The sequence below is a fragment of the Mustela erminea genome, chromosome 2, assembly GCF_009829155.1.
Source record: "Mustela erminea isolate mMusErm1 chromosome 2, mMusErm1.Pri, whole genome shotgun sequence".
Lineage (NCBI taxonomy): Eukaryota > Metazoa > Chordata > Mammalia > Carnivora > Mustelidae > Mustela > Mustela erminea.
In genome coordinates, this window is record NC_045615.1 from 128,453,477 (window position 1) to 128,477,091 (window position 23,615).

The window sequence follows — 23,615 nt, forward strand, 5'->3', positions numbered from 1 at the left end:
AAAACACTGGGCATATATGGAACATCCCCCAGAGTTAAAAAGTAAATGGCTGCTGGAACAGATAGCATTGTTTAGTCAGAAGTTTTCAGCCTCATTCACAACCTCTCAACTCTCCAGGGCTCTCTTAACTATGTTTCCATTGGTAGGTGAGCAATATGCACCAGAGGTTTGTGGCCTAAGACTGCCAAACACATCTTTGTTAGTGGAAGGAAAATCCACCCTTCATTTATTTCCTCCTGAATATTTTATCTTGGTATATACTTCATGCTGCTTTCTTGTGTGAGGCATAAAAGAGTTGGTCTCAAAATGGTTTCACTCTTTGGGCCTACTGTCAGTCAGCAGCAGGCCATTCTGACACGCAGATTGAAAAGTTACTCATAAGTCACCATTTGCTAGATAAATGGTGAACCTAAATTAAATTCCTTATTGCGAATTTAGCTCTGCCTTTTCTGAAGAACCTGGTTCTACTGATAACAGGGTCTCAACTGTTACAAAAATTCCGGTCTGTCAAGATTCGCAAAGACTTAGACCCTCCTTGGGGACTCAGTTACTATGGAGAAAGAGATGTGTCCAAGCACATTAATCCCATGTTTGAGTTTGTTTGGATATGCTTTTTTTTTTTTTTTTTTTTAGGTAGAGGGAAGACTTTGTTAAGCCACAGACCAGCCTGAATGAAACATGGTATTAAGATTAGCTGAGAGGAAAATAAAGAAAAATATATTTTCTAAATTATAAGTGGGCCCAGGAAAATACCGATAAAGCCAGAGGAAAGCTATAGAAGGCAAGGTCCACAGAATAAATGGACAGCAAGGATCATTCTAGGCACGTGCATTGAATGAGTCCCTGAGATACTGGGCAGCAGTGGAAACGGCACTGGGCAAAGAAAAGTTGGGACTGAACCCCCCCCGCTTTCCACTGTGACTCCCTCAGTCAGTGTCTGAAACGGAAGTGGTGACTGCTTTGTATCCAAGGTTGTGTTTGGAATAGAAATATACAGGGTTGCATCTGCTTCCCACCTTCTGAGCTTAACAGGAGCTCAAATATATATCATCCTTGAATCTTCTAAGTATATACTTTTTAGTATAGTTTCTTCTAGTTGGTTGATTATAGATCTCCCTGAAGATGTGTTTTCTACTGAGATGGTTCTCCTTTCTCAACTGCAACAAAATAAGATGCTGGAAGTTTCATGAAAAAAAAAAAGAAAAAAAAAACAGTTTTCCTGTATAGTACTCTAGATTTCGTCTTTGGCTGTGCATGGAACCCAGAAGAAATGAATTCCCTAGAGTCGCCCAAACATATACGAGTCTGTTTAAACTTCTTTGCCTTTGTGGATGCTGTTCTCTCCTCCCACGAAGCTCTGCAGCCCGCCTCTTCCCCTGCCATTCCTCAAGTCCTGCTCGGTCTTCAAACTCTTCCTGTAAATCCTGAGGCCCCTCTCCTCCTGACTACAGTCCTGTAGCCAAATATCCTGCATGTGGTTCCTTAAACACTTCAAGGCCATTGCCATTTAAGGGCTTCGTCCTGACTGTTCTCTCTCTGTAGGAATGGTCACTCCCTCATCTTCACATGGGAGCTTTCTTACTGCTCTCCAGATCGCCACAAAAATGTAACTTCCTAGAGACACTTCCCTTGTGACCCACTCTAAAGGGACCTCCTAGGGGATTTCTTTTACACCACCCTCTTTCAGTTATCTGCATAGCATGTGTCAATATTGGACATTCTGCCTTTTTCACGTATTGGCTTGCTTATTGTCTCCCCCCGACTAGATTGTAAGTTTCACAAGAACAAGGACACATCAGCCTTTGCGACAGCTACGTGCCTAGTCCTGGACTAGTGCCTCACACATAGCAAAACTCTTAGGGGAATATGTTGAGAAGTGACTGCCTTTCTGAGCATATGAATGAGGAAGTCTCAGTCCAAAAATTCCTTGCTTAAGGGAGCTGTCTTGGAGCCCCCATTTCCTCCTAGGATATGCCACGTACCCTCCTTTTTGCTCCCCTTCTAATCCTAGGCACAACTCTCAGTCACTCATACAGTGTGTTGGAGAAGCTTTTGTTGACCATTGAGCACATGCCAGAAAACATCTCAGGTGCTGGGAATACAAAAACAAACCAGTCGGACCCTTTTCTTGTGAAGCTTCCAATATCACTGGGGGAGGTGGATAGTAAACAGCAAATCTCCAGTAGTGGCGGATGCATTCTATTGAGTAAATGCTTTTACGAAAAGTAAGACAGGATAAGGGGGTTAGGGAGTGCCAGGTAGACAGAGAAGGGCTCGGTGATAGGCAACTTTGAGCAGAGATCTGTAGAAAGTGACGGAGCACATCAGGCAGGTGCCTTGGTAGAAGAAATCCAGGCATAGGCAACCAGGAAAAGGGTCTGAGGTGGGAGCATCTTTAGAATATTCTAGGAACAGTAAAGAAGCCACATGTGGGTGGAGTGGAGTAAGAGAAATAATCTCAGGGGGCCTCTGGGTGGCTCAGTGGGTTATAAAGCCTCTGCTTTTGGCTCAGGTCATGATCCCAGAGTCCTGGGATTGAGCCCCACATCAGGCTCTCTGCTCAGTGGGGAGTCTGCTTCCTCCTGTCTCTCTACCTACTTGTGATCTCCATCTGTCAAATAAATAAATAAAATCTTTAAAAAAAAAAAAAAGGAAAGAATTTCAGGAGAGGCCATCCAATTCAGATCACGTGGGACCTTATGGGCCAAGATTAAGGACTTAGAACTGTACTGAGTAAGAAAGGAGAAGGGGACATTATAGGACTTGTGTTCTCTTGAACACAAGTCCTATAAGAGAAGACAAGTCACTCAGGCTCTGTGAAGGGACTGGTATGGGGGCAAGGAATGGTAGAAGCAGGAGGGTAGTGCGGGTTAAGAAGTGATCATGACGTGGAGTAGAGCCAGTGTTGGAGAGAATGAGACCTCTGGTGAGGCAAATTTTCATCATCTGTCTCTAAGGTCTCAAAGTTCTCAGGACTGGAATTGTGTCTTATTCAGTGTATCCCCGTGGTGGCTCCAGTGTCTGGCACCCAGCAGACCCTTGAGTTAAATAGTATCGAATTGGTAGACTATGGAGTTACATTTGACACAAGGCCTTCTAATGTTGTCTCTGTATGCCTGTCAGGCAGGCTGTTCTCTAGTGTTTCCTAATTTTTTCATTTTTAAACGAAAATATTTAATGAGAAAGCTAAGCAGACCATCCGATTATGAACTCGAGGTAATTGTGTGTGTGATTACACACACAGTTGTCGCTCAGAGACAGAAACAACTGAATGGGAGGACCATCAAGCACACTCAGAGCAGAGAACACACATGGCTTCAGAAAAGACAGGGTTTTTAATCAATATGGTGTTTGACTTAGCAGTGTTCAGTTAATGCCCTTGGTTACAGAGAAGGGGATAGAAAGGGAGAACAAAAGGAATAAAATGCAAAAAATACTGACAGATGAGGGCAAAAAACAGATGATACAGGACCCAGTAAATAAAGGACTGGGAATGTGAGCCCCAGGTGCCACCCACTCTTGCTTGCTGAGGTTTCTGCTCCATTTCTGCTGCCGGGACTCTGCTCTAACCCTCGTGGCTTCAAAAATTGGATACATGAAAAGCATCTTAGCTTGTTCCCCACTTATCACCAAATGGTTATAAGTCGTTAAGGAAGAGACTAGTTCTCACTTATTTGTAAGTCCCCAGGGCCTGAAAGAGTGTTTATTATTTAGTGGGGTTTAGTGAAAGTGTGTTAAGCAGAACAGCCCCCATCGTCGCCCTGCTTGAGTTTTTCTGTACATCACACCAGAGCAATCTTGACTTAAATGTCATGTTGTCCATTCCTTTCCTTAAAAGCTCTTAATGGCTCCCTGCTGCCTACGGGGCTCCCTCTTTACTGTGACTCAGCTGTCTGTCCAAGTTCATCTCCCTTTCTCCCCTCACAAGCATGCGCTCCAAGCCTGCCCTCTTGGAGAACATCTCATGGATCACTCATTCTAGACTTTCTCATCAGAAAAGACTGAGACTTTCAGAAAGTCTCGGTCAGTTAAGCATCTATTTTTGGCTCAGATCATGATCTCAGAGTCATGGGATCGAGCCCCGCGTTGGGCTGTGTGCCCAGTGGGGAGTCTGCTTCTCCTTCTCTCTCTGCCCTTCTCCCCACTCATGTGCACACACATGTGTGTGCTCTCTCTTTATCTCTCAAATATATAAAATCTTCAAAAAGAAAAAAAAGGTAACTTTTTTCTTCCCCACCCCGCCCCCAACCTCAAAATCCAGCTCAAGGCCTAGCTTTCCCAAAAAGTCTTTTCCAGTTTCCAGATATCTCCCTCTTTCTACTCTGTAAACTCATAATTCCACCCCACCCAACCCTCACTGGTAATCTGACTCCCGGGTAAACCCAGTTAGGACAGGTACCTCCAACAGGGGGTGCTTGACTGAGCTGGGCACTTACGGCACATCCATTTTGAAAGTGGTTTTCATTTGAGTCGAGCCTTTGAGCTCTGTCATTCCTTAAGAACACCTTCCGATAGCCAGCTTCTGTAGGGGTACATAGGATTTATCCTTCATCAACCCGTTCCTTTTTCTTCACTTCACATCCAGTAAACCCTGAGTTTTTTCCATCCTCAGACCCCCAGTGAGAAGGCTGTCTTATCCCTGAGCTAGTGTCTATGAGCGATCCCCGTGTCTGCCTCTCCCGCTCTCTCCCTCCAGAGCTAGGTGAAGAGACTTCTCTGGTTTTGGAATATTACTGTATCTGAAATGGTGGAAACCATCCTTCTCCCTTTTCCCAGTCTCTCCATTATTACCATTTTCCCGTCTTCCAAACTTCACCATCTTGGCTTCTAGTGCATTCTTCACCCTTTACAATCTACAAACTGCCAGTTCCTGTTGATTTACCTGCTACGGTGTTTCTTCAAGTTCACCTTTTCTTCCCATTTCACAAGGCTCTGTCTTTACTCAGCCTTGCATTTCTTAATAGCGGAATGACTATGACAACCTTTTCCTGATCTATCCCTCCCTGGGTGCTTTGTCTTCTGGGCCAGCCTATACACAGATGCTCGAATCCCTTCGCTTAAGCAGTATTTACCAGATTTAATTCATTCTTAGATGTATTTTTTTTTAACATTTTTGCTTGTCAGAAATAGAATCCATCTTACAAATAAATGGTGCGTCGTGGTGTAATTGACAGTGCATTTCTTTTTTTAGTGGGACATACAATATTGGAGCAGCCTGCAATTGATGTTTGCAATTCAATAAAATACAGCACATTATGTCATGATGGGAGTTAGTGGAAACAGTATGTGCTTTTCTGTTAGACTAGGATTCGAATGCTGGGTTTGCAAATTAGCAGTTCTGTGACTCCAGGCAAACTGCTTGATGTCTTTGACACAGCTGACCCTTCTGTAAGATGAATGGGATAGTGTTTATCTTCCAAGATCATTATGAGAAGTCGTGAGATTACACAAAGCGCCTGGCACATGGAAGACACAGCCAATGTTAATTTGTCACTGCCTCTTGCCTTTTTAAGTCTTTTCTCCTGATGAAGAACCCAGTATAATGAAATTATTTATGTGCATTTTTCTTTTGTGTTTCTGAGTACAGCAGAAGACCTCTGACCAAAGGCATCTATCTGTCTGAGGGGTGCTTAGCGTCTAGTGCAGAAGGAATATAAATGGGGAGAATATTTAGGAAATCTTGTATCACGTACGAGAAAGACAAAAACCTTAAAGGTCAGGCTGTTGGCTTGAGAGAAGGTCTCGCTAAATTCTTTTAATCATTTCCTTAGCACGTCAAGCAGTACCATAGGACTCTGAGCCTAGAGATCTAAAATACAGAGAAAAAGGCCCCGTTTATCCATAAGGCAGAGCCAGAACCTACCCCATGTAGTCCCTGGGAGATGGTAGAAGGAGAGAGAAAGGCAGAATCAGTAGAAATTCTTCTCCTTTCCTTACTCTGAGATCTGCTTCAGAAAAGAGGCTGGGCGTAGATAAATGAAAATAAGTGGGTAGATAGGTAGCTCTAAGGGCATCGTGCCTCCGCCATCTACTTAGGACTCCAGAAAGATATGGTCGTACAGTAACATTCCCCCCAGCACACCACCTGTGCCAACAGGCCCAGCCATAGCATGGCCACAGCAGCAAGCAACCAGAGGTTTAACTTCCCCAAGGTCCCTTCAGTTACCATGTGTTGCATATGCCAAGCGTAGAGGCAGCGTTAGTCCCCGTGACCAAGAAAAGTGGCTACAAAAAAGGTCTGTGGTTAATAAACTAGACAGAGCAGGGGACCAAGGCCTGGGGCGGCCCATCTGCAGCAGGAGAAGGGGACCTGGCTTGGCCACTGAGCAGTCCGGGCTCTGACCAAGCTGAGAGGAAAAGACCAGTCCATGGCCGGCAACCGCCCCAAGTCCAGCCATGATGCCAGTGACCAGTTTTGGGGGACTGTGCCCAAAAGCTCCAACCTTTTCCCTTCAGGATCTGAGGTCATCTGGAGATTACCTTAGGGAAAAAGAAGCAGAGGAACAGGGAAGCCTGGTCTTTTGAAAGACTCAGCATTTTGACTGAGGTGAGAATAAGCACTTGCTAGAGTCCTTGAAAACTTAGTTCAGACTTAGGTTTAGACTGGATAGAACTGAGAGTTCTTTGTCCTATGAGCCAGAGGGTGGCGACTCGGACAGGAGGCACAAACTCATCTTAGACAAAATTAAGAAGCCGCATTCTCCCCGGGCATCCAAGTCGCAGGTTAAATGAAATCCCATGAGTCTTCCGTGAGCTTCACCTTGGAAATGATTTCTAGATTTGAACAGCCGCTTGCTTTCACAGCGAAGGTCCGTCGACAGCTCCTGGGCCACAGCCCTCTAAATCTGTCAAGCCCCATCTCTTCCTCTGTTCTTTTTTCCTTCCCTTTCTGCGTGCTCGCAGATGTCCAAATGCCTTTTGCCTCCTGCATTGACAGAACACTTCCTGGGCTTTGTAATTGACAGGCTCTGTTGGGACGCCCTTGGTCTGTTCTCCACATTGTCAACTCATGGCCCTTTTCCATTTCCTGTTAATCAAATGCGTGCTTTTTTCCTGAAGCGAGACACAGATCCTCTCATTGAATCACACGTCGTTTCGCTCAGGCCTGCACTTCAATTTGTCTCACTCACTCCACATTTCTCTTCCGTCCATCAGCGCCTGGGCAGGTCTTAACCGAGTTGATATTCTGTGGAAGGACGGTAAGCGTGTGACATCACCCTTCTCCCCTCTGGGAGCCAGTTGGTGGAAAGGGGGAAGGAAGATTGATAGAGACCTGAAAGGCAAGGAAAGCAGGATGTCATAATTGACCTCCACTGCTCCAGTGTGGTCGAAAGTGTTGGCTCGTTCTTTCTGCAGCATGGGACGGCTCTTCTGGGATTCTCACACCTCACTTCCCTAGAGTGCACTATTGTTCCTCCTTTAGTCGGGTGCCCAGATAATCTTCTGCCTAATATTTCTCCTAAATATAGAGCACTGGCACTGTAGGGAGCTCCAGAATTTACTTGGAGGACCTCTACTTTGCTGAACATTTCATTCTGCTAAATTGTGGCTGGCTGATTACCGAAGGCTGGAAATGACCCAAGAAGATTAGTCCTTCTTTAAACAGAACGAGAGATCCTCATTTGCAGGTGACATTTAAGTGTCCCAGTTGGGTACAATCACTGAGAAGCCTTTCTCAGATTCTTAACATGAGGCAGCTCTTTCTTTCCATCCTCATTTTTTATTTCTTATAGCAGGGAGAGGAGACCTTGAACGAGACCGCACAGTGAAAAGAGCACTCATTAAAGAGATCTGCTTCGTCAATAAGTAGTTACGAACCATCGAAAAAGTAACTTCAGCTCGGTTTTCTTTAAAACAAAGTGCTTTTTGTACTTGATCTCTGATTTCTCTTGGCTGCCACAATTACGGTGCCGTGACCCCGTCATCTCCATTTGGACAGGCTATCATATTTCTGTCTTTGCGGGGGTGGGGGGAGTGTTCTGTCTAAAAGTCTCTCTTCTCCAAAGAGCAGTCTCCTATGCATTTAACCTTCGAGTCCACATTTCCTCACTGATGTCTACCAGCAGGTCCCCAGGGCCAGATTTACGTGATGGTCCCATGGGCCCTCTGCACTAGGCAGAGTTGTGGGCACAGTGGATGTACCCTACTATTAAAAACAAGCCTAGTCCTGGAGTCGTGAACCATGGTGACCAGGGTGCCACTGGCTGCAAAGGAAATGTGGGGTGACCTGGGCATGCACAGTGGGAGGCTTCATCAGACCTCAAGGCCTCAGGACAGCTACTGAGGAGCTGATGTCTGAGCTGAATCCTGAAGAATGGGTAGATGGCGATGCCCACATGGAAAAGAAAATTTCAAACAGAAGGAACCAATTTTCATAGGTAAATTTGGGAAAGACCTTCAAAATTATGTTGTAGTCACTGCCTGCCAGGCACGTATCCTGAGTGCTGTGTGTCCATTAACGTTCCATCATTGCCGTGAACCTTGTCGGTAAATTCCATTTCCTCCACTTTATTGTGTGAGGATGCTTCGAAGTACAGAAATAAATCACAGCTGGAGATCTCACAGCCAGTAAGCGGCAGAGGCAGGATCTGAACCAAGGCTGCATGGGTCCCACAGTCCAAGCCCTTAGTCACTGCGTCAAGAAGCCTCTTGCGTTTACGCACTCCCAAAATGTATGTGGTTAGGAACAGGTGTGTAAGTGTAAGCATCTGTGCAAATATGTGTGCGTGTATGAATGTATGGGCATCTCAGTGTATATTTATACACATGTGAAGAGGTTATCTGTAGCTAGAGCATGAACAGTGAGGGAGAACATGATAAGAAATGAGACTAGGGAGTTAGGTAGGGTCTAGGTCAGGGAGGCTCTCATAAAGCAGGTCAGAGATTCTAGATCCTGTCTTCAGGCTGATGGCCTGCAGAGGAAACACCATGAAGTTAGTAGCCCAGGTTCAAATCCCATGTCTGCTTCTTCCTACTTCTGGGACTTGGGACAAGTTACTTCTCTGTGTCTCAACATTTTCATTTACAAAACAGAGATAATCTTCCTGTCTCCTTCATAAGTTTAAGGAATAAAGAAGTTACTCTACGCAGTGTCTGGTAGAGTAAGAGGAAATCTTAGTCTGGTGATCGGATCTGCATTTTAAAAAGTTCCTCTGCCTCAGTGTAGTGCATGGAGTAGAAAGAGCAAGGGGACAAGCAGGAAGGGGGGACCGGCGGGGGTCACGGTAGGAAGACCCGCACAGGTGCGCTCAGAGGGGCATTCGGAAACAGCGGTTGCTGAAATCCCAGTGGCGGGAACAGAGCCAACTCTGGGCTTTTCTCTCAGGCGCATACTTGTGGCGCCCCTGAAGGACGCTGGTCCCCGGGTACTGTTGCCTTGTGGAGTGAGCTTCTCCAGCTTATTCTCAGCACAGACGCATGCACAGTGGCCTCTGGCTTGTGGCTCTTTCTCTGCCCTGAATGACTCCTCGTACCCTCCCCTCTGCCTCCAGGTTCATTAGGCCTAGAAGGTCACAGCCCCTGCCTTACTTAGTCCATGATTTAGTTTTCTTTACTGTCACATTATAACATTTAGGGCTGCCCAGAGGCTATCTCCCAGGCCACATGGGCCTCAGGTGTGAGCTGCTAGCTGTCATCACGAGGCTTTGGTTGAAACATCCCACATCATACTGTTTGGACCTTTCCTGGCGATTGTGTCTCGGCCCAGTCCATCCTCCCTGGGCTGGGTTTAGCACCTGAATTTCCCGGAAGAGTCCCATCTTAGTCACGTTCCCATAAATCTTAGTCCTGTATCTCATGAGCAAAAGAATAATTGCAACATGACCTGAAGTCAGTATTTGCTGTTATTCCAGTATAAGTATGACCTTGGGTGATGCGGAACGGAAGAGGGTTCGAGAGAGAGAGAGAGTGTGCATGTGTGTGTGTGTGTGTATGCGTGCGCGCGTGCACACACACGTGCCCTGTGCATTTCAGGGAAGTCATTCTAACCAGAGTGAGAATTACCACACCTCACCACGCCAAACCATACCTTATCTCACCCCTGGTAAATAGTAGTCTGTAGTTCAAGTCTCCTCCCTGTTTATCTTCTCCTCTCCTATAAGATGAACATTCTAGCAACAGGACACAACTAAATCAAAATCAAATCAGTGCTGTATTGACCTTGAGAGTTATGTCCACAGCACAGTAATGTTGCCCACATTCACAGCTTCTGACCTGTTGTGTGTTCTTTTGCATATTTTTAGTGATGGCACATTCAAATCCTTTTAAGAACAGGTTTGATTTTTTGAAAGCATGAAAGGTTTTTTCAAGGGCATGTCTTAGCATGCAAAGGCCAATAGGCTGGGAAAATACCGTTGTTAATAAAAACAAATCTAACAATAGGGTGACAAGAGGTTTTTTTGTTTTGATTGGTTTTTTTTTTTCGTATATATACAAAATGAGATAATTCCTCCAGAAGAAATTGTGGGGCAGTGACAGAATCACTGGAACAGATAGATGAGTAGCTCCTGCTGGAATAACTTTGAGAAACAGCCTTCATTTCAGTACTGCGTTTATTCAAAAACAAAATCCGTCACATCTCCTCTGTAGTTAGATTTTTGTTTTGCATTCAGGTGGTGTCTTCTTACAGCATGAAAAAATCGAGAAGGAAAATATTTTGGAAAATACTTAAATTCAAAGGCTCTTTCTGAAGAAATGATAGTGCGAAGCCGTTAATTCAAACTTGACCCTTTTTGTGGGGGGAAGGGAACATGAAGTCATTATTTGTTTCTTACAGGTCACTTTATTGTTCGCTTGGTAATGTGGGTATTTAAATGGCTTGTCTGATTCAAGTGGCAAAATTTGTTAGAGCTTTTATTTGCCAGCATTTTTTTTTTTTTTCCAGACGCGTTCAGCCCATGATAATCATGATAAATTAGCCTCCCTAAGAATATTTTAAAGCAAGTTCGATGGTTTTAAGTAAAAAAAAGATAAAATCAAATTACTTTCCTGAGTGTTTATACTTAATGATGAAATAAGTAAAGGCACATAAAATGTGCTGTCAACAAGTTAGTATTCCAATAAATAGTAAATTAGATTCAGTGTCTGCAGTGCCTGGACATTAGGCTAAAAGCTAAACTTAATTTTTGTAAGTATATAATAAATCTTGTCTTGTTGAGCCCTTTGGATTCTAGCCGCTTTTTGCCAGGTATTGATTATGTGGATATATAGCAGATTTGCTTGCCTGAAATGGTGTTTCGTGTTGCATAAGTTAGATGTTTCATTTATTTATTTCCTCTCTGCCTTCACGGTTGCTTGATTTTATCCTTTTTCATCATTTTTTCCCCATAAAGACATTTGAGAAGGAATAATTTAAGGGAGAAAAGCTGGACACAGGAGGACATTTAAACAAAGTGACCAGAGTCTGGAGACATGGAATTAGAAAGGCCTGGACAAGGGCCAGGGTGACCAAACTTGACGGAAGTAACAGGTGCAAAAACTATTGCAAAAGACTCCCATTGGTGGCAGATAAATCACGTGACCCTTAGGCTTCTGTTTTAAAATATTGTTATGGGGGCGCCTGGGTGGCTCAGTTGGTTAAGCAACTGCCTTCGGCTCAGGTCACGGTACCGGAGTCCCGGGATCGAGTCCCGCATCAGGCTCCCAACTCCATGGGGAGTCTGTTTCTCTCTCTGACGTTCTCACCTCTCATGCTCTCTCTCACTGTCTCTCTCTCAAATAAATAAATAAATTCTTTAAAAAAAAAAAAAATAAATAAAATATTGTTATGATTTTTATCCCGGTCATTTGTTCCACATATATTTAGTTAGATGTTATGGTTCACTCTCAATATGCTAAGTGCTTGATTCACACATCTGTTCCTGCACTCAGTTCTGCCACGAGGAGGGGATTATAAGACCTATAGAAAATCACAATACTCCATAGATATACAAAGTGTCATTGAGATGTCATTGTATGTTCCCAGTTGTATAAGCATTATGATTTTATAACATTGTCATCACTTCGAAAAGAAATCCCGTGCCTTTCGGCTATCACTCTCAAATGGGCCTATTCCTCTTCCTCCTGGCTCTAGCCGAGCACTGATCTATTTTTTGTCTCTGTCGATTTGCATGTTCTAGATATTTCATATGCATGGAGTCATACAACAGATTCCTTTGTGACTGGCTTCTTTCACTAAGAATAACATTTTCAAGTCTCATCCATATCGTATAGCATCAGTATCTGACTACTTTTTATTGCTGAATAATATTCCACTTATGGATATGCTACATTATATGTATCCATTAATCACTTGATGGACATTTGGACTGTTTCTGCTTTTTTAAATATTATGAATATTATTGCTGTGAACATTCCTGTGCAAGTTTTTGTGTAGACCTCATGTTTTCCTTTATCTAGGAGAACTGCTAGATCACATGGTAACTCTGTTCAGCTATTTGAGGAACGGCCAGGCTGTTTTCCAAAACAACCACACACACATTTTATAATCCCACCCACAGTGGAGGATGTTGCTGCACATTTTCATTAACACTTATTATCAGTCTTGTTCACGATAGCCATCCTAGTGAAGGCCTAGCTCATTGCGGTTGACTGGCATTTCCTTGGTGACTGAGGACACCGAACACCTTTTCATGTGTTTATTGGCCATCCGTGTATGTTCTTGAAGAAATGTCTACTCGGATCTTTTGTCCATTTTCAATCAGGTTGTGCTCTTATTCTGGAGTTGTAGGAGCTCCTTATATATCCCAGATGCAATGCTATTATCAAATAGGGTCCCCTTTTTACTTTCCTGATAGTGTCTCTTGAAGCAGGAAACTTTAATTTTGAAGAAGTCCAATTTATCTCTCTTTATCTTTGATTGCCTGTACGTTGCTGTCCTAGCTAAGAAACCATTGCCAAATCCAGGTTCACAAAAATTTGCCCCTGTTTTTTGTAAATTTAGTTTTACAGTTTTAATTCTTAAATTCATATCCGTAATCTATTTCAAGTAGTTTTTACATATAGTGGGAGTTACAATGTCAGATTTCATTCTTTCGCATGTGGATATCCAGTTGTCCCAGTACCATCTTAAAAAGACAAGTCATTCCTCATTGAACTGTTTTGGCACCCATGTTGAAATCTTTGACCGGAAGTGTGAGGATTTTCTTCTGGATTCTCAATTTAATTCCACTGAATATCCTTATTCCAGTATCATACTCTCTTAATTATTGTACCTTGGTAATGAATTTGAATCTGGAAGTGTGAGTCCTCCAATTTTGTTCTTCTTTTACAAGATTGTTTTAGCTCTCCAGCATCACTTGAATTCCCATATGAATTTTAAAACCAGCTTGTCAGTTTCTGTAAGTAAGCCAGTTGGGAGTTTTGTAGTGATTGCCCTGAATCTAAAGATTAATTTGGGAAGTATGGCCATCTCAGTCTCCCAGTTCATTTACTTGGGATGTCTTCCAGTTACTCAGATCATCTTCAGTTTCTTTCAGTAGTGTTTTGTAATTTCAACAGTATGACTTTTACATTTCTTATGATAAATCTGTTCCTAAGCTTTTTATTCTTTCTGATGGTCTTTTAAATGGAATTGTTTGCTCATTGCTAGTGTGCAGAAGTACATTTGATTTGTGTATATTGTATATACAGGATCTTGTATCCTGCAACCTTGTTCAACTCATTAGTTCCAACATTGTTTTTTGTTTGTTTGTTTTTTAAGATTTTATTTATTTATTTGACCGAGAGAGAGATCACAAGTAGGCAGAAGGGCAGACAGAGAGAGAGGGGGAAGCAGGCTGGCTCCCCAATGAGCAGAGAGCCCGATGCAGGGCTCGATCCCAGGACCCTGAGATCATGACCTGAGCCAAAGGCAGAGGCTTAACCCACTGAGCCACAGAGGCACCTCCCCCCAACAATATTTTTAAAGATTTTACTTATTTATTCTAGAGAGAGAATGAGAGTATGCAAGTGTGGATAGGAGGATAAGGAATGATAGGGGGGAGGGCGAGGAAGAGGGAACGAATCCCAAGCTGATTCCACATTGAGCATGAGCCCAGTGCAGAGCTCAGTCTCATGACCCCAAGATCATGGCCCATGCCAAAACTAAGAGTCAGACACTAACCAGCTAAACCAGCCAGGCACCCTTAGTTCTAAAACTTTTTAGTTACTTTCTTAGGATTTTTAATATATAAGATTGTGTCATCTATGAATAAAGATAGATGTACTTCTTCCTTTCCTATCTGGATGGATTTTATTTCTTTTTTTTTTTTTTCTTTTTTTTTTTTTTTTTTTTTGCCTAATTGCCCTGGCTGGAACCACCAATGTAGTGATGAGTATAAGTGGTGAGATTGAATAGCCCTCTCTTGTTCCTAGTCTTAAGGGGAAAGCTTTCATTTTTTATTAAGTATGCTGTTAGATATAGTTTTTGTTGTTTTGTTGTTTTTGTTTTGTTTCCACATATGCCCTTTATTCAGGTTGAGGAAGCTAATTTCTGGTCCTCGTTTTTTGTGTTTTCATCACAAAAGGGTGTAAGATTTTGTCAAATGTTTTTTCTGTCTGTTAAGATTGACCATTTGGTTTTTGCCCTTTATTCTTTTGGTATATAGTGTGTTACATTAGTTAATTTTCCGATACTAACCCAATTTTGCATTCCTGGAGTAAATACCCCCTAGCTGTGTTATATAATACTTTCTATATCCTGCTGGATTAGGTTTTCAAGTACTCTTGAATACACTTGAGGATTCTAGTATCCTCTCCTTTTGTTTTATATTCATGAGATATTGCTCTGTCATTTTCTTACATTTTTATCTGTCTTTGGTACTAGGTTCATATTGGTCTCATAGTTGGGAAGAAGTTGGGAACTGTTTCTCTCCTTTCCTAATTTTTAGAAGATACTGAAGAATTGGTAGAATTCACCAGTGTATCCATCTGGGCCCATGCTTTCCTTTTAAATCACTATTTAATCGCTTTTCTCATTTTTGTTGACATTTTTTTGTTCTATCTTGAGTCTGTTTATGTGACTCATCTCTCTCCAGGTGTTTGTCCATTTCATCTAAGTAATCTAATTCATTGACATTCAGTTATTCATAATCTCTAATAATTTTTTATTTCTATAAGGTTAGTAGTAATGACCTCTCTTTCACTCATGATTTTGGTAATGTGAGTCTCTTTCTTTTTTAAGATTGTATTTATTTGTGAGAAAGAGCACGCACAAGCAGGGTGAGTGGCAGGAGAGGAAGAAGCAGGCTCCCCACTGAGCAGGGAGCCCAGTGTGCGTGTGATCCCAGGAGCCTGGGATTATAATCTGAGGCAAAATCAGAGGCTGAACCAACTGAGCCACCCAGGCATCTCTTCTCAATTTTTTTTTTTAAATCCAGCTAAAGTTTTGTCCATTTTGTTTTCTTCAAAGAACCAACTTTTGGTTTCATTGATTTTTTTTTTTCTATTGGTTTTTCTATTCTCTATTCTCTGTCCAATAATGTCCATTATCTATTATTTCCTTCTGCTAGCTTTACCTTGCTTTTCTTTCTCTATTGTTTTTTTTAATTTTAAATTCAATTAGCCAACTTATTGAACATCATTAGTTTCAGATGTAGAGCTCAGTAATTTGTCAGTTGCATGTAACATCCAGTACTCAACACATGACGTGCCCTCCTTAATGCCCACTACCCAATTACCCCATTACCCCATCTACCTCCCCTCCAGAAAGCCTCTGTTTCCTTCCTATATTAAGAGTCCCTCATGGTTTGTCTCCCTCTCTGATTTCTTACCATTCCATTTTACCCTCCCTTCCCCTATATTATCTACGCTGTTTCTTATATTCCACATATGGGTGAAACCATATGACAGCTGTCTTTCTCTGATTGACTTTTTTTGCTCAGCATAATACTCTCCAGTTCCATCCACATCCATGTAAATGCTAAGTATTCATCCTTTCTGATGGCTGCATATATTCATTGTTGATGTATATACCACATTTTCTTTATCCATTCATCTGTCAGTGGACGCTTTGGCTTTTTCCATAGTTTGGCTCTTGTGGACACTGCTGCTATAAACATTGGGGTGCAAGGGCCCCTTCAGATCACTACATCTGTATCTTTGGGGTAAATACCTGGTAGTGCAACTGCTAGGTTGTAGGTTAGCTCTGCTTTTAACTTTGAGGAACCTCTACAGCATTTTCCAGAGTAACTGTACCAGCTTGTATTTCCACTAACAACGTAAGAGGGTTCCCCTTTCTCCACATCCTTGCCAACATTTGTTATTTCCTGACTTGTTAATTTTAGCCTTCTGATTGATGTGAAGTAGTGTCTAATTATGGTTTTGATTTGTATTTCTCTAATTTCAAGTGGTGTGGAACATTATCTCATGCGTCTTTTGGTCATTTGGATGTCGTCTTTGGAGAAATGCCTGTTCATGTCTTCTACCCATTTCTTGACTGGATTATTTGTTTTTTGGGTGTTGAGTTTGATAACTTCTTTATAGATCTTGGATACTAGCCCTTTATCTAATATGTAATTTGCAAATATCTTTTCCCATTCCATAGGTTGCCTTTTAGCTTTGTTGATTACTTCTTTTGCTGTGCAAAAAGTTTTTATCTTGATGAATTCCAGTTGTTCATTTTTGCTTTTGTTTTCCTTGCCTTTGGAGACGTGTCTAGCAAGAAGTTACTGTGGCCAAGGTTGAAGAGGTTGCCGCTTGTATTCTCTAGGATTTTGGTGGATTCCTGTCTCACATTTAGGTCTTTCATCCACTTAGAGTTTATCTTTCTCTATGGTGTAAGGAATGGTCCAGTTTCATTTTTCTGCATGTGGCTGTCCAATTTTCCCAACACCATTTGTTGAAGAGATCGTGTTTTTTCTTTTTCTTTCTTTAAGATTTTACTTATTTGATGGAGAGATAGAGAGCACAAGTAGGCAGAGTGGCAGGCAGATGGAGAGGGAGAAGCAGGCTCCCTGCTGATCAGGGAGCCTGACATGGGGCTCAATCCCAGGACCCCGGGATCATGACCTGAGTTGAAGGCAGCTGCTTAACCGACAGAGCCACCCAAGCACCCTAAGACCATCTTATTTCCATTGGCTATTCTTTTCTGCTTTGTCACACAAAGATTAGTTGACCGTAGAGTTGAGGTTCCATTGCTGGATTCTGGGTTTTGGTCCATTGATCTATGTGTCTGTTTTTGTGCCATAAGCATACTGTCTTGATGATTACAGCTTTGTAATAGAGCTTAAAGTCTGGAATTGTGACGTCACCAGCTTTGGTTTTCTTTTTCAACATCTCCTGACTATGTGGGTTTTTTTCTGGCTCCATACAAATTTTAGGATTATTCATTCCAGCTCGGTGAAAAAACTTGATGGTATTTTGATAGGGATTGCATTGAATGCATAGATTGCTCTGGGTAACATAGACATTTTAACAATATTTATTCTTCCAATCCAGAGTATAGAATGTTTTTCTCTTTGTATCTTCCTCAGTCTCTATTGTTAAGGTATAAAGAGTATTGGTTTGAAAATTTTTTTTTAAGATTTTATTTATTTATTTGTCAGAGAGAGAGAGAGCACAAGCAGACAGAGTGACAGGCAGAGGCAGAGGGAGAAGCAGGCTGCTAAGCAAGGAGCCTGATGTGGGACTCGATCCCAGGATGCTGGGATCATGACCTGAGCTGAAGGCAACCGCTTAACCAACTGAGCCACCCAGGCGTCCAGAGATCTTTTTAATATAGATGGTTATGGCTATAAATTTCCCTCTAAGTACTACTGTAACTGCATCCCATAAATTTTGGTATTTGTGTCTTTGTCCATCTCAAAATTTTTTTTAATTTCCCTTGTGATTTCTTCTTTGACTCTTTGGTTAAGAGTATGTTGCTTTCCACATATTTATGAATTTCCCAAATTTCTTCATTACTGATTTTTAATGTCATTGCCTTATGTTCAGAGAACATACTTCATATCATTTAAAACGCTCTTAGTTTATTGAGGGTTGTTTTATGATCTATGTTCTATCCTGGACAGTGTTTTATGTATACTTGAAAAGAATATATATTCTTTTGTTGGGTAGATTGTTCTATAAATATGCTAGATCTAGTAAATTTATAATATTGTTCCAGTCTTCGACTTTTTAATTGATCTTCTTCATAGTCATTCTTTCCATTGTTGAATGTGAGATATTTAAGTCTCTAACTAATATAGTTGAATAGTCTGTTTTTCCTTCACTTCTGTCAGTTGTACTTAAGGTATTTTAAGAATGTTTTATATATACATTTATAATTTTTATATCTTTTTGATGAATCCACCTTTTCATCATTATAAAATTGTCCTTCTTTATCTCTCATTACATTTTGTCTTAAAATCTCTTGGCTGATATCCGTAATCATGTGAGCTTTCTTATAGTTACTGCTTGCATGATGTATCTTTTTCCATCCATTTACTTTCAACCTATTTGAATCTAAAGTGTCTTGTCTATAGACTGCATAGGCATATAGTTTTAATCCAGTCTGACAATTTCTGCTTTTGTATTATGAGTTGTATTATGTATAATGAGTTGTATTATATTATGTATTGTATTATGTTATGTATTATGTTATGTATAATGAGTTGTATTAACTCATTCACACTTAATGGTGTGAATATAGTTGGATTACATCTGCCATTCTACTTTTTTTCTCATATCTTCTGTGTTCCCTTTACTTTTTTGTTTCATGTTAAGTGAACATATTCTAGTGTGACATTTCAGTTCCTTTAGTTTTTCACTGTATGTTATTTTCTTCATAGTTATTTTAAGACATGTTGTATCAGAATCTACTTATAATTTATACCAACTTAATTCCAGTGAGCTATAAAAAGATTACTCCTTTATATCTCTACTCCCTTTTTGTGCTGTTGTTATATATGTCACTTTTATATATGTTACAAATCTAATTATATTGTTATAATTTGATACTTTTAGGTGAGAAACGAACAGGTATATATATTTATAGCTTTTGTGATATTATCCTTGATATCGTTTATGTTTACCATTTGTTTCTCTTCATCTGTTCTAAATCAGACCTTTCCTCAGGTATGTCCAAATGGTGTAGCCAAAAGGATGGAGAATAGGCTCTCTGAAGGATGGTCAGTTTGTGTGAGGCACAAATAAGAATTAGCATTCACGTTGCAGATTTGTGGGTTTGACAGTTTTTTTGGCAGATGGCCAAAAATGTCTTGTTCTAGTGATCTCAGGAATTTACAGAACTGTCAAATTATGGTTTCCATGATGGGGACATGGTCTGTATCTGTGCTTTCCCCCATGAGAGTCAGTAGCCAAATGTGGCTATAAAGTACTTGAATTGATTTAAACTTCTATTTACTTTTAAATAGCCACAGCTACAGGCTGTCATATGGGACACTGAAGTTATCATCTCAATAGTCCCTTCCTTGATAGTGTGGTTAAACCCTCTAAGGTAGATTAAAGGAAAGAGCCCCCCACACACACACAAGAGGATAGTTCATTTATTATAAAACTTACCGACCAGACCATAGGAATATTTTTTAAGAAGTTGTTATATCTTTATCAGCCATCTAAAAACTCAAACGCAGATAGAGATCTGATGCAGACACAACCATGCAGGCCCATGGTCAAGAGATGTCCCTGAGATCTGCCTGGGGCACAAGGGAGGACCCATCCTCTGTGCTTCCATCTCCCTGAATGCCCATGCCAGCCAGGAGTAAGGAAGGAAGGTTCTTTTTCTGCTTGTGGGAAACAAAGAAAGGAAATCTTCAAAGCTGCAATTGGAAACATTTACTTTATTTATGCAGAATAACCATTGAGTAAAGGGAATGAAACCCATATTGCTCTTCACAGCAGATTTTCAAAAGAGTGTGCTTGTAAACGTCTTTACAGACTCCCAGAATCCTCCCTTATAGTCTTTGAAGTAAGGAGATAGAAGATCCTATTATCCTCACTTCTCATTAAGGCATACCACCTTTCACTGTTTCCAATACATGGTTTTCAGACATGTATTGATGAAAGCCAAACTGCTTTCAGATGAAACAGACATAACCAAAATGTCTATCTCTGTGGGATAAAGCATCATAACAGGCTTTTTTAAGGTTTTTTTTATTTTTTTTTTTAAGAAAGTTTAATGTTTGCCTTTAGGTCAATATATATTAATTGCCATTGTGTTTTTTCCTTTCTCGTATATTTTTTTTAGATTTTACTTATTTATTTGAAAGAGAGCATACAAGAGAGTGGGGAGGGTCAGAGGGAGAGGCAGATTCCCTGCTTAGGGAGTCCAATGTGGGGTTTTTGATGCCAGGACTCCAGGATCATGACTGAGCCTAAGGCAGACGCTTAACTGACTGGGCCACCTAGGCCCCCTGCTTCTCATATTAAGATACACAGTAATATTATAGACTATTTTTTTTTGTCTCAAATAATGTGGTAACCATATTCCAGGTGCTTCCAAACATTTTTTTGAAATTCTTTTACCATTTCAATATAATGAAAGTCTGCCCCCGCAAAGCCTCTGACATTTAACATTTCATTTTCTCTGGGGCCATGTCAACAATATAATAAGGAACAAAAGAAATTATAATGTTCATCCCTAGCCCATCATGGGATGAAAAGAATATCTATTTGAACAGATCTTAAATATAATTTTCCCTCTTAAGGGAAAACATGCTGCAAAGAAAAGAGTTAAAAGTCACGTTAGCTTAACATTGTAAATAAGAATAAAACCCACAGGTAAATGAATTTTTCCTGCAGGTAAATTAATCCTGCCTCATCCTTTGGTTCCCAGGTCATAGATCTCTACTGGGGCATTGAGGAAGACGAATGGGACAGCCCAGAGCTCCAGAAGACTCGCATGAAGCTGTTGGAGGATTGTTTGAAAACTTCTGCAGGTCCATGTTTTGTTGTGGGTATAAAAAAACTCATGCTTTATATGAAATTGTGGATGACTGTGAGAATTGTTGATGTGTGATTCTAAAGGGACTTTTAATTATTTTGAATGAGGAAAAAAAAAATACTGGCTTTTCTGTGTCTATTTAAAACCTTTAAACTGTTTCCTTGCCCTCAACGTGTGAGAACAAAACCTTCAGCCTTCCGTAAGCAGCACTGCAAATTAACGGTGAATAATTTGAAATGGTAATTGAAGGGATGACTGGGGTTTGACGACAAATCCCCCAACACCTTGTGATCAGCAGAGAGGATTACTGTGTCAGTCCACAGTGAGCAGCCTGATTTTCCTCATACCGGGTAATGTATTCGATCATAGCGTCTCCATGTCTTGACGCTAAAATTTTTGGCAATTTTTCAACACAGTGACTGAACCATTGTTAAAGTCCATCACCGTATGATGTCAAATCCAACAATAGGAAACAGTGCCCTGAGGGGTGAAAAATTTTGTCTTTGGAGTGATCTTCCAGCTACATGTTCATTAAAAGCTACAAATTAACAGATTTTTCAAGTGGAATATTATTTACCAAAGAATACCCACTCTTCTGTCTTAACACAGGGGTAGTAAGATAAGTAGGTCATTCTGTAGCAGGTGGTTGTATAAAACCATTGCCTGCATTGAGCTTAAGAAAGGACCTTATCCTGAATCCAAATAGATCTAGCAATTCATACAAAGTTGCCCCTCTCAACACAGGATGTCTGGAGGCAGATGGAGGAGCTTAAAATTACTGGTGAATGCTTCAAGGAAACTCTCCTACAGTTCAAAGCTAGATTTGGTGTCTACAAGAGTTTTTCATCTTTGTTTGCATATCTGTTAGGCTCCCCGTAGGATTAGGAAGACATGCTATCAGAAATCTGGCCAGTGGATAGGGATGTTCTTACTGAGGATAACAAAGTGCATAAAAGCTCTGTAACATTTTTAGTATCAGTGTATAGGTCATTCACTTATTTACCTGCTACTTTTTGAATGCTGCTGGGCCAGGGGAGGCTCTTAGTGCTAGGGACAGGGTAGGCTGACCCTTGTGAAATGGTAATTTTGTGCACCACTTGGGATTTAACCTGAAATTTGAACTAAAACTCCCTGCTTTTCAGAGCTTGCTTGCATTCTTGTTGGGGTGGGGTCACAGGGAGAGGGCAGGCAAAAATGAAGGAAAGAAGGAAAATCATAAGTGCTGTGGAGAAGACTACAAGAAGGAAGAAGAAGGCCTCACTGTTCCAGGGAGAGGAGTTGGGATCACGCTTGGCATGCTGAGGGAACAGTATGGGCGGGAGGGGAGAGGACTGGAGAGGAGGTCCTGTCTTGGGCTTTAGCGTCATGAAGTGGGCTGCAGAGATTTTGCTTTCGGTGACCTGAGAAGCCACAGAGTGTTCTAAGAAGAGGACTGCAGTGATCTGATGTATTTTAAGGCTCACTGTGGCTATTGAGTGTAGGATAGAGGACAGAGCATGGAGCCGCCTTGGAATGCTAATGCAGAAAACCCAGAGAAAACAGATGGCTTTGGGGGGTTGAAGAATGGACATCTAAAACAGTGCTAACACAGAAAGTCCCAAAAGCCATGTACAATATCAGACGATCTATAGGGGTAAGGGTTTAAGACTTTTTCCACGGATGGGTCTTCAGAGGATAGAACTAGGACCAGTGGATGGAAAGTACACAGAGACAGGTTTCAGTGCCAGGTAAAGAAGTTGGAAGATTCAGCATTCACTAGTTTTGGGGTCTTACAGAGCCCTGGGTTCTGACATTATTTTATAGCCGCATGATAGTGGAGGAGTTTCCTTACTACCCTGAGCCTCAGTCTCTTCCTCTGGGAACTGGAGAATATGATGAAGAGGCTAGTTATCTAGCTCCTGGGGTCATTCGGAAGATGAAATGAGACTCCAGAGCTCTTTTGTAGGGTCTCATCCACAGCAGTCCATAGTACGGGTTCATCATTACTTGTGGTAATTCACTGTTATCTCTCAAAATGATATAAAGATGAAATCTCCCGGCCCAAATTGTAATGAGAGCTTCACCAAGAAAGTTGTCCTCGGAGGAGGGAATACAATGCAGTCTGGCAGGGGTGCGGGAGAAGAGATTCAGACTGGAAGAAGAGTCAGACCGGGTTCTGTGGTATGCCCTGGGGAGTCACAGTTGTGATGCTCTCCACCCCACTGTCCTGATCCAGCCTCAGAAATTCAGGAATGAGAGAGACGTTCTCCCCTCCTTTATCTCCCTGTGGCCTGTCCTACCCAAACTAACTAAAATTAGTCATGGCCATTAATTCTTAGAATTTGCTGGTAGGGGAGTGAATAAAGCCGGCACGTTTCAGCAGGTTCTGAGAGCAAAGGTTAAGTGATGGAACATCAGGAACAGCTTCGTGAGTGTAAACAAATGATTTCTCCCTCTTCCTGCTCCCTGCTTCATGTTGAAACTCACGGCAACCGTGATGAAACCCTGTGGATAAGGCTAGGATTATTCACCCCAGTGATCCCAAATCAGGCAAGACTTAACCTCACTACTTATGGGAAATAGTACATCTCTTCCTTCCTTTCCTTTTGTAACTATGGTAACAGCAGGCGTCTAGGTGTCGCTTTTGAGCTCCAATTTCCTTGCCCTGCGCTCCCTTGTGGCACTTCCAGAAGTCATGATGACCCCTGTGGGTTGCAAAATACGGCATATTATTTTCCCTAGTGCTAAAGTCTTTGGCAAGAAAATTCACTATTGC

At 41.5% G+C, this 23,615-nt stretch overlaps 1 protein-coding gene across 2 annotated transcripts in view; it reads left to right on the forward strand.

Annotated features, from left to right (window-relative positions):
* Positions 1 to 23,615, forward strand: part of NWD2 (NACHT and WD repeat domain containing 2) — a 183,543-nt gene that overhangs the window by 71,233 nt on the left and 88,695 nt on the right. Inside the window, exon 3 of one of the 2 annotated variants that reach the window (XM_032334063.1) lies at positions 20,753 to 20,869. In XM_032334063.1, coding sequence (XP_032189954.1) covers positions 20,753 to 20,869 — 117 coding nt within the window. Of the gene's footprint in view, positions 1 to 20,752; positions 20,870 to 23,615 lie in introns of those variants that run through there. The other variant, XM_032334064.1, reaches the window with a different exon arrangement.